The sequence below is a fragment of the Ornithodoros turicata genome, chromosome 3 (genome assembly GCF_037126465.1).
Source record: "Ornithodoros turicata isolate Travis chromosome 3, ASM3712646v1, whole genome shotgun sequence".
In the NCBI taxonomy this organism is placed as follows: Eukaryota; Metazoa; Arthropoda; class Arachnida; order Ixodida; family Argasidae; genus Ornithodoros; species Ornithodoros turicata.
Genome location: NC_088203.1, coordinates 21,833,036 through 21,843,921, shown reverse-complemented (window position 1 = coordinate 21,843,921; position 10,886 = coordinate 21,833,036). Strand labels below are relative to the sequence as shown.

Genomic DNA, 10,886 nt, shown 5'->3' with positions numbered 1-10,886 from the left:
TCCGATTTGCTAAACACACACACACACACATAAATGGGATGATGACGTGGTGGGTCATTCACCGCCGCTATGGCGGTACACTGCTCCATTGCTCTTGCGGAAGGGATGGGAAACGGATCATGATGGAAAGGTGTCCTTTTAGAGTTCGTCCATTAGTCCAGTGCCCATTTGCTAAAAGTCTATGTAGTTCTCTGTAATGTTTCGTTATCAACATAAAGTAACACCACATATTGTAGATCATAAAAGAGTCGAAGCTTAAGAATAAAACGACAAAAAATACAAGCAGGGCATTTGGTACGAGGTAGATTCCTCCAGAATCCAACCTCAAATGGGTCAAAGGCTAATTGAGATCAAATTGCAAACTATAGCCGTGCGAAAGGCAACAACAAACTACAGCAGTGTTGCTCGGAGATAGGGTGACCGTCCTTCCGCAAGGTTCCGGAAGTTCCTTGAAGCTTCACAGAACGGCCAGTTTCACACCTACATACTGTGCATTAGGCTTAGGTTTTGTACTACAACTAAGCCTACATAAAGAACTTGCATAAGTACTCTTGAAAGCGATGGTGAAAGCAAAACATGCGATCAGCCGCGAGTAGAGATGTAATTGCAAGATGTAAATGGCAAGTTGCGACGCAGCGCTGCGTCGTCTCCTCTCTTGTTTGTCCTTGTTTGTTTGTCTCTGGTTTGTCGTTAAGTTGCGCTTGTAATGAGATTCCACAAGAAGGCGGCCCCTTTTTCTTTACCTATATCTATTTCTGTATCTGTATAAATTATCGAAAATAAGCCGTAAGGCCAAACAAGAGGTTTGAATTGGGCGTCGCTCAAAGTGCTTATACGATACATGATCGTGCACATTGAAAGGAGTATGAGACGATTCCAACCCTCACTTGTGTCATTCTCCCAGGCACTTCAAATTTCAAGGCACTTCAATATTTCAGGAACCGCTTTCACGAACGTTGAGGAATTTCCTTAGTGGCGTCCTCAGTAGCTTTGTCAGTGCTATATACACGAGCAGCGTTGAGCACTGCACGTACCGAAAGCACTGCCGAAGCTGCTGAGGACCACCAAGTGAAGAATCTCCTCAATGTTCCAATGTTCATGCAAGCGGGCCCAATTCAGCGGCAGTGGCCAACACTACGCCCTAGGGTATCTAGGGATACTAGTATATCTTTGCGACCGCAGAATCCAGCACACCAACCTAACGTCATTTTGTAACGTCGTTTCTTGTTTATGTAGCCACCTTCGGCGGCTCAGTCGGTACCGTGTCCGTCTGCTGTCCCCAAGACCGGCTCAAACCCAGCCCAGGACGGCGACAATTTGGTGGAAGTGTACAAGTTGCTCAGACACGCAGTCTTCCGCGACGGACGTTAAATGTGGTGTGCCGTGTGTCGAGATTTCGGCGGGCGTTAAAGAACCCTCAGGTGGGCAAAATTAATCCACAGACCCAGCCACTGTGGCGTCGCTCATGATCGCAGTTGTCTCGCGACGTAAAGCCCCGAATTATTATTGTTTATGTATGAAAGGGAATTGCATCAGTACCAGAGCCGCCGATGCTTCGAACAGAGACTGTTCTTCTTCTGGACACTGTCCTCATCATTGGCATGGTATTTAAAGGGCTAGGTATGACATGTTAAAGGTACTGTAAAGCAGTAGACAAGCATGATATGCCGGTGATGTGACTAGAGACTTTGTTGCTTCTAAATACCATATGCGGAACCATACGACCGACAACGCGCTATAAATATTTTTAATTTGCCATGAAAAATGCGGCGTAATGGAGCGGTGCGACGCCTGGTGTCAAACAACCCCCTGTACAGCGGGCAACACTGAAAATTGGTATTACACACTATTACATCGGAACTTAGTATTTTTAGTAACCATATTATTAGTTTTCCTGTTTACCTATGCATTCTGAACCCCTGTTAACAGTGTTTTTTGCGAAGGAACCCAGCGCTGGACGCTGTTGGATGGAGGCTCTCCCTACTTCTCTGCTGCGCCTGCGCGCTCCTTCTGTTCGCGGCCTCTTTCGAACGCGCTGACGCTGCCTTGCTATCGTTCTTTTGGTACTGCGAACTACTCACTTTCGGTTCTTTTGCCTGTTCGATAAAAAGGCACTCGTTGCACCAAGATGCCTGGTACGCAATGTTGTGTTTGGCTCTGCTCAAGCAACCACATGAGGACGCGCGAGGAAAGCAACGACGTCTCGTACCACAACGTACCGAAGTGTAAAAAGCGGAGACTAGAATGGTCTCGGTCGCTAGGCATGGACTTGCAGTTGGGCCATCGTGTGTGTTCAAAACACTTCACGATAGGTTCTTATGAGGAGTTTCTGCCTGGCTCACAACGTCGACGTTTGAAAAAGTCAGCATTGCCGAAGATGGAAACAGAAGCACCGTCGGGAAACGCCGAAGTTAGCGAGGTTTGTTATGTTACATATATACTATATGATATGCACAATGACAGTTTAACATTGAATACGCTAAGGTATTACCTCGCGGTAATAATGCGATTGCAATGGCTTAGGAAAGTATAATCGTGCGGGAGTCAGTCGCTTTGTGTAGTTGTTTGCCTACTTGTAATGTGAAAATGATCCTGAGGCTATGCATTTTTTTGCAGGGTGCAAGCTCTGCGAATGGATCGCTAACCATGCCTGAATTGGTATGTTACATTAGAGACAGTTACAGTGCAGTGTATTTTCACGATTTCCACATTGATCTCTTGCTAAATAGTTTCCAATGCCCTCTCTTTTGAAATCTTTTTAGTTTGTGAGTGCGCTTTCCGCAATGGAAGACGTCGGATCTATTGAAACCCTCCACTCTGGACATTGCATGGCTGCAGATGATGTGTGTACACGAGAATTATTTTGATCAATGGCTCAAAACCAGTTAACCATGTGGAGCCTTGGAAATTGCACAACTGCTTTTTATGTTTCAGAACCTGGTCCAACCTGTGCCTGTAGACTCTGTGACTCCTGCAGACCATGCATACGCACAGTCTCATCCCAAAAAGACCAAATCATCCTGTAATTATCCAAGCTGCATGGTCTTGTTTATAGATCTCTGCTATGAATGCTATCTTGTTTATAGATGCTGTGGTACAATATCAGCTGACTCCTTGTTTTTCCTCTACAGATGCTCAAGTAAGCCTTCGTGCCGAGTCCTGTAGCATTGGGGTTCAGACAAACCCCATGGACATCCTGTGCACAAAATGCGGTGGAGGATCAAGTCATAGTACCGAACACCTGTCAATGCCATCACCTGTGACGGTATCCACCCCAAAGTTTAGAAGAGTGTGTGGAGCCGAGGAAGAACAAAATGACACGATATCTACAGTTCAAGATGACAGGCATGATGATACCTACTCTCCATCTCTCAACGACAGCTTTGCAGAGTAAGTATGGCATGTAAATGGGAGACAAACGAGGCTGTTTGGTACATGACAACAGCAAAGAAAGCGAGAAATCTTGGTTATCTACAATATTTCTCTAGAATTCTGGTCCAGTTTGACGTTTTGAATTTTGCTACCGTTCAGTTGTGGCTATCTTATTTTTGTTATTACACACAGTGGATTGTCTTATTACACAATAGTACATGGATTCTGCAATTGCAGAGGTGCAGGAGAAACAAAGACGTCTGTATGTGATGAACAGAAGTTTATCGTGTTTGAGAGCTGCCTTCGGCAGCTGTTCCAACGGTGCAGACAGTGTGACACATCCTGCAGAATCAAACTAACTGTACGGGGTACCCTGGTTGATGTATCTGCTGAGTGCTTACTTGGCCACATTACAACATGGAGGAGTCAGCCACATATAAATGGATTTGCAGCAGGGAACATTTTACTTGCCGGTGCAATCCTCTTCAATGGAGCAGCTCCCACAAAGGTCAGTCCACTGTTTTTGATTCATGTGAAGCAGTAAGTAAGCTATCACAATTCTGGCGAGGTTCCACATGATCATAGCCCAGTGTAATAAGAAGAGCTAATCACAGGGGCCATAGCGAGGCTTACCTTCCAGTTGGGAACTGAGTATCAAACTGCTTATCACACCATGTATCATTTCTAGAGGTGCGCCTACAAGAAAGCTCACAGATTAGCCCAATGATTAATCTCCCATGTGGTGAAAAGGTGCTATCTATGTGTTGTGAGTGCAGCCAAATTATGATTGTGGTCAGTTTGGAGGTCACGGTGTGCCATATACAAAAGTCGAGTCACATGACTAGTACATTGGAACGCATCTGGAAGGGAGAAAATATTAGATTTCCAATTACTAGAGCCCAGATTTTTAAGGGAACTGGCTGGCCCACTTGTCACCAGAAAAGTCATCACAGGAAAACTGGTCACACCAGCCCATTCATACAAGGTCCTTCCATCACAGGAACATTCGTCAGGTGGGTGGGGTGGTTCGTCATCGGAATACTGGTTGCAAGGTTGACTCCGTTTCAGAGGGAATGCGTTTCAGCTCGTTTTACAGAAAGAGATTAGTCGAGTGCCCGACCTGCACTTCCAGGAACCCGGATTTCATCCGGTTAGGGCTGACCTGTGAACGCAGGTTCTAAAAAGACTGCACCCATATAAATTTCACAGCTCTGCTTGGGGTATGAGGAAATCACACAATTCAACATACGACAAGCCGCCATCTCGAAGTTAAGAATTATGCTGTTATTCGTAAATTTCCAAGTGAGGTTAGGTGGATTCGCCATGGCAGAAGCCTTGCAGAGGCAAGACAACGGACAGATAACTGATAGATAGATAGATAACAACTGGGGTGGTAATCATAAGGCCGAAACTCATAAGGCTGAAAATTCAGAAAACCGACCTATCGGAAGACCTAAAAATAAGGAACCCAAGATACTAAAACTGTTATCTCGAACTGCGATAAAAAAATTAGCACCACAAATTAAATACGATAGACTTGTTGTGAATTAATATGTCAAATAAGCAATATAACCGAACTTGGTGTTAATAACGTACTTTCGACCACTTAGGGGTTAACGAAAACTAAAAGTAGAACAAAATATGGACCACTGTGTTATTGCACGTGTTTATTTTACACAATGGCAATAGGTTAAAACGAAAAATTATGAGCTGCCCGATGACATTTTTCATGTCATTTTCAGCAACGGTTACGATTTTTCAGTCCTTTGACTTTCAGCCTTATGATAGTTCAGCGTCATGATTTTTCGGCCTTTTGATAGGCTTCCTTACAACTGACGAGACCATTACTATTGTAGTGGCCGTAACTGGGACTCACACTGATGCTGGAGATACAACTAATGCCGAGCTACTGAAAGTATGATGTCAGTATAGGCCCATTGAAGCCCAATAAAACTGCATTTGTCATTTGATATCTTTAAACCACATGTCATGGCATACGGTCCAATGAATAATTCATAGGAATAAACAAAAGTAAATTTGTAGTTCGGCAGTCAAAATCCATGCTGTGACACGAGTTTTCATTGTGACGATTATTCCGGCATGACGATAGTTCTTCGTATGAGATGTCCTCTGACAAGTTCTCCTAGACCGGATTTTTAGACACGAAAAACACGTTGTTTTAGGTGCCTATAGCAGGTACTAAAGATCCAGATTTAGGCATGATTTTTTTTTTTTTTTGTCGGTAGCCCTGGAAAAAGAAAAGAAAAAGTGAATATATCAGTTCCACCTGCTAGAACAATACTGTCAATGGAAGTTTTGTCTTTTTGCATCACTAATATTTTTTGCTGCACCAAATGCAGACTTATCCACCTTACTATGGTCGCAAAGCTTCGGTAACTGGGCCCCGCTGGGCAGTCAGGCTTTTTGTAGTGAAATACGATAATAGAACTCTGAATCTTCAGGCATCCCAAACGACCTCTGAGAGGACTTTCAAGGTCTTGAAAGCTTCCTTTTTTGGCAAAATATGAACAGAGGGCACACGGATGCTTGTGCTTACTGTGCTACACATGGAAAATATACACTGATGTTCTTTATAAACGTATGTATATTTGGGGTGAGGCTCTAGGGGATGACATACTGATTTCCTGCTTCTGCTATCATGACAGTTAATTGAAGACCAAGATAAATCAAGATGGCATCATTTTTATTTCACACACCGTCAAATCTCCACACTTCATTCTGCATTCATACAATATTTGTATTTATACATATCTACTAGCAGATGCATAAAACTACACAGATACTATAACGGCGGGTAACGAAACCCTGTGTACGTCTCTGAGGGAAATTCGTCTCTAATACGTGTCACGACACAGGACGGTAGCACTTTACGGTTTTCTTTGCCCAGTGGTCCCCATACCCAATGGGTAAACTGACGGTACGCGATATGTCTGTACCTCCTGTAACAGTGAAAATAGTAACTTGATCATCATTGCCCTGTACTGTTGAGTGCTTGGTGTAGGCAGCGATGTCTACGATACTGATGAAAACAAGCGATTATGCTTACTCGTGGATGCCCCTGTCTGCGTCCATTTCTTCGTGCATTTGCTCTCTGATGTATACAGCCGCAACACCTAAGACTGCTGGGTTCAGGCAGAGAATTTCGAAGTCCTCGTGATGCGTAATACAGTCATGCGGTTGTTTGATAGTTGCCTCTGGCACATCCCTACAGCACAGACACTCGATATGTGTTGGCATAGCGCGGCAGTTATTGCAGGAGCACCTGTATGGTAGAATATTGAGCAGCTGTGAATAACAGAAACTCTATGAAAGTTTGCACAACTTACCAGTTTCTGAAACCATTAGGCCGGTCTGGTGACTGCGGCGGCGAATCGTCGCTATCCAAATCGTCACACTCGCTTTCCGACGTGTCTAGGCGTCCAGGAGTGCTATCGTAACTACAAAAGTTTAACTGCTTTGACACTTCCAAAATGCGTCTCTCCAGCGGAGTCAGGTTCGGAAGACCACTCATCATGCCTAGCAAAGGACGCTCTTACACTCCCGGTTTCGGTTTCCAAAGCATGGCACCCACAGGGGTCGCTGCGTTACACCGAATGTTGTGTGCGCATTGTCGCTAGCGGTGCTATTCCCGGGAATATTTTTCCTAAAACTGTATAAGACTATTTTTGCCGCCGTATAATTGAAACGTCACAGCAACGTGTGGAAACTGTTGGGTATTATTCGAAACTGAATTTTTACAAACGCGGTACAAAAGCGGTAGTGATAGACAGCTAGGGGACAACACAAAGAAAATGAGTGTCTGCTACTTATTAACTCTACGTAATTACTGTTAATGCTATTTATTAATTAATGGATTAATTAACTGTATTTTTAATTTAATTACACTCACTTCCTTAATTTAGTGCAAGAATATGCTTTCACAGGCACTGCAAACAGTGCATCTAGAAACTATCAGTCAATCAAAAATCAGAATAAGATTTTTCATGGAAACCATAAACGAAAAATGTGTAAATGTAAACTGTTGATGCAGCAGCTAATATTAGTTTTTCCTGTTCACCCTAGGTCCTGCGCCTCTTGACCTCCATAAACGTTCGCGTTATTTCAGCGGTGTCCTACAATGCCTATCAGCGGGGATTATTTCTCCCAGTTATAGCAAAGGTATTTCAGTAGTAGCTGTGTTGCTCACAAAGTCTATTGTGCAAAGATTGTTATGTAAACATTTGACAAAAGGGTACATGTGTGCTACTGATACTTCGTGTACATAATGAAAAACATATAATTATGTATGTTGAGTGTCATCACGTTATGTTCAGGTATGGAACACCGAAAGCCAGAACACCCTAGCACAACTAGGTGACGTCAATGTTCTGGGAGACGGGCGCTGCGATTCTCCAGGGCATTCAGCGAAATACCTGACATACACATTTATGGACGCAGCCACCTCAAAGGTTCTTCACTTTGTTCAGGTCCAGGTTGGAGAGGTATGCCGAAGAATTTAAGTAATTCCTACATTTAGTATACATTACATACAACTTTATCAGGCTCCCGAAGTGAAATCCAGCTCCCAAATGGAGAAGTATGGCTTCATCCGTGCGCTTGAAGGCCTGAAAGATGCTGAGGTGTCTATTGCATCAGTGATAACGGACAGGCATCCAGCAATAAGGAAATACATGAGGGAAAAGGAGCCAGACATGCAACACACTGTTGACACGTGGCACGTTGTAAAAGGTATCTCAGAGTCAGTTTCAAATGTCAAATGTACCCCTACATTAAATCTTTTTTTTTTTTTTGCTAAAAGGACTGCAGAAAAAACTGGAAGCTGCATGCCGAAGTCAAGGTTGCAGTGACCTGAAGCCATGGGTAACATCCATCTGTTACCATTTGTATTGGAGCAATGCAGTGTCTCAGGGCAACAGCGAACTCCGGCTCAGCATTTGGAGAAGTGCGTCCCGTCACGTGCTCAACATGCATGCTGACCATGATGGGCCGTATTCCAGATGCCTCCATGATAATATTCGGGGGAACAAGTGGCTTCGAGCAGGTACCCCTTTTGTGAAGAGCTGCATATACACTGTTCATATAAATGAAGCTTACAGTTGTTGTCCTAGTTTAAACCCAAGCTCAGCCACGGTTTTGCAGAACTGTGAGAAATGTTTCATGATTTGCTTTCAGATTCAGCTGCCTATAGAAAGCTGCTGAAAATTATCATGGACCCAAGGCTTCTACGTGACATTGGGCAGCTGTCATCAGTTGGACAGACGTCCTCCCTGGAGTCGTACCATGCTGTAATTGTAAAGTTTGCCCCCAAATCAACAGCTTACACACCTAACGTTATGAAGGCCAGGTACATATTTCACATCTGTTTTGACTTGTCTTCCACATGCCTAGTATCCTCATTATGATCACAGCGAAAAGCCTTATGCAAATCTATCTGCTTAGGACGCAGCTTGCAGCATTGCACTTCAATGAAAATGCAGGCCGTGAGCATGCTCGCAGATCCGACGGCCAGTTCATGTTCAGGCGGAAGCTGCAGAAGGCAAAGAAAGGGGCTGAGGTGGTAGCACCAGTAAAAACGAAAGCTACACATGGTAGGTTAAGTACATGCCGCGTATGCATACATATTTGGTCTTAATTAATGTATTGAGTCGTTACCTGGACACTAAAGGAAGAGTGTTATTCTCGCAGAGTACGTTAAGAAACTGCTCGAAGAGGCCACCCAGGCATGTGAAGAGCGAAGCTTCAGGAGTCTGTTGAGGACAAGTTTATCTCCAGAGCCACCAACAATGACTTCTGCTTATGCAAGGGAGCCCAAGGACATTCTCATAGCCCGCAGGATGCTTCGATTTCATGACACGACAGTGGTGCAGTGACTTATGCACGTGGCGGAGGTGGAAAATGGGATGAATGGGAAATGGCAATAACGGTACTTGCGCTGAAGTGGGTATGGTGAATGGGGTTAAAGGGACCATCTCATCCTCAGAGGTGTCTGTGAGCCAGATCAGTAATTTTCAACATGGTCTCGCAGTTGAGTTGGCCAAGTTTCTGTTCCGAAGACAGCTTACTTATTGAATTAATAAGTTTTATACAGACACGCTCACTCTGCAGCAAAGCCAGAATGACGTAAGCCAGGCACACAAATGGGAGTGCAGTGCAGGGGATTGTCTCCCAGCTTGTTTGCTTCGAGTTCGCTCTGAAATGTACTAAGTGAAGAGTTCTTGTGAAGAAGCATCACTCATGCATTTGTTAATAGTTGCCTGTCTTGGAAGTTTGCTGCAGTAATGCAACAAAGGCTGCCTTCTGATTGTGCATGTGCATCATTTAATAGCTGGTGTCACATTCACTTAGCCCCCTTAATGTTCATGATGTCGGCAGAATCCTGGGGACTACCTGTTATCGTTGCTCAGTGATCAATCCTGCTTGGTGCATTACGGTGGGCTTTTGCTCCAGATGTTGCCGGCATTTGATGCTTTGACTCAACATGGAGCTGTTGCTTGAAAGGCATATTGCGAATTTTCATTGTCATTGGGTCCTCTTTTGTCATTCGTGTGTTCAAGTGATTCCTGGATGATTTCAGCCTTGATGAATCCTTGAGGTTTGTGTAGTGTTCAGGGATGTGTTCGAAATTCTGTCAGAACACCCCGGAAATCTGTTGGTGCACACTTGAGCAGTCATCACCATCTCCAGTCACACGTCGGAGTAGTCCACTTCGCTTTCCTTCTCGTCCAAGTCTATAATTGTAGACATTGTCTGTCAAGATCTCACTGTACCCCGGTATTATAAGTTAACAGTGTGAGCTTCAGCTCCAGTGTCTTAATGGAAGGAAAGATTGCTGTAATCGATTAAGTAAGCTGAGTGGTCTTCTCATGGACATGATCTCGATCCACGGGGAATGATCCAGTTGCCAATTCTTTTCCCATGTTTCCCATGTGTAAAAAGAAACATGTCAACAGGTCTATTAGATGTGCTCGGCTTAATGGTAATGAATCGAGTGAATGGAATGGAAGATGTGCGTGATCATTGGGTGCAAACTGAGTTGAGTGTCATTGTCGTATCCATGACCCACTTTTCTTTGAATAGCATTTTCAACAGAGATTGGCCAAGAGGGCTGTGTGCATTCTGTCGTATTCTGCAGGTTCTTTCAGATTCCAGACGTTTAGCAGAATAACAATTTCAGTTATGTCACAGTGATCAAGTTCTTGGATAGATATCCGCTAAAGGACTGGCTAGTAAAAATAGTGCTTTGGCATAATCAATACTTTTAATTGTGCCCTGAATTTCTTAAGCCACAGCAAAACTGCCTTTGCATCATTGCCATGATAGTCTCTCTCACTGCAAGTTTTCGGAATGTATCTTCCATCTGTGAGGTGTTGGTTTGTTGGTACTTGTTTGAAAATGAGACTGCTTCATGAAATTAAGTGAAATGCAGAAAGATTGAAGTACACTCACCCTAATTTGCTTTTAAGGGTGTGGTATTACCTTCCACAATCCGTTAT

General features: G+C 43.9%; 2 protein-coding genes across 3 annotated transcripts; one reads left to right on the top strand and one right to left on the bottom strand.

The window, feature by feature from the left end:
• The first annotated feature begins 1,977 nt into the window (after positions 1-1,977).
• LOC135388278 (uncharacterized) lies at positions 1,978-10,194 on the top strand. 2 transcript variants are annotated; one of them, XM_064617712.1, is made up of 13 exons: positions 1,978-2,419; positions 2,617-2,658; positions 2,763-2,843; positions 2,935-3,022; positions 3,132-3,390; positions 3,610-3,880; positions 7,456-7,551; positions 7,707-7,874; positions 7,935-8,121; positions 8,192-8,434; positions 8,566-8,737; positions 8,833-8,981; positions 9,079-10,194. In XM_064617712.1, exons 1-13 carry the CDS (start codon positions 2,129-2,131, stop codon positions 9,261-9,263), a joined length of 2,232 nt encoding a protein of 743 aa, XP_064473782.1. In that variant the 5' UTR covers positions 1,978-2,128; the 3' UTR covers positions 9,264-10,194. The 2 variants fall into 2 exon arrangements, with proteins under 2 accessions (XP_064473782.1, XP_064473783.1); XM_064617713.1 differs by lacking the exon at positions 7,456-7,551.
• LOC135388279 (P2X purinoceptor 7-like) lies at positions 6,060-6,963 on the bottom strand. Its single transcript, XM_064617714.1, has 3 exons — positions 6,720-6,963; positions 6,440-6,655; positions 6,060-6,332 (listed from the first exon to the last, which is right to left on the bottom strand). Exons 1-3 carry the CDS (start codon positions 6,905-6,907, stop codon positions 6,176-6,178), a joined length of 561 nt encoding a protein of 186 aa, XP_064473784.1. The 5' UTR covers positions 6,908-6,963; the 3' UTR covers positions 6,060-6,175.
• Positions 10,195-10,886: the final 692 nt, after the last annotated feature.

Coding starts and splice junctions, on each gene's coding strand:
- LOC135388279 (XM_064617714.1), bottom strand. CDS start 6,907: ATGATGAGTGGTCTTCCGAACCTGACTCCGCTGGAGAGACGCATTTTG. Junction 6,656..6,719: donor CCTAATGGTTTCAGAAACTG/GTAAGTTGTGCA, acceptor TCTACCATACAG/GTGCTCCTGCAATAACTGCC. Junction 6,333..6,439: donor GCAGACAGGGGCATCCACGA/GTAAGCATAATC, acceptor TCACTGTTACAG/GAGGTACAGACATATCGCGT.
- LOC135388278 (XM_064617712.1), top strand. CDS start 2,129: ATGCCTGGTACGCAATGTTGTGTTTGGCTCTGCTCAAGCAACCACATG. Junction 8,122..8,191: donor CACGTGGCACGTTGTAAAAG/GTATCTCAGAGT, acceptor TTTTGCTAAAAG/GACTGCAGAAAAAACTGGAA. Junction 8,982..9,078: donor AAAAACGAAAGCTACACATG/GTAGGTTAAGTA, acceptor TTATTCTCGCAG/AGTACGTTAAGAAACTGCTC.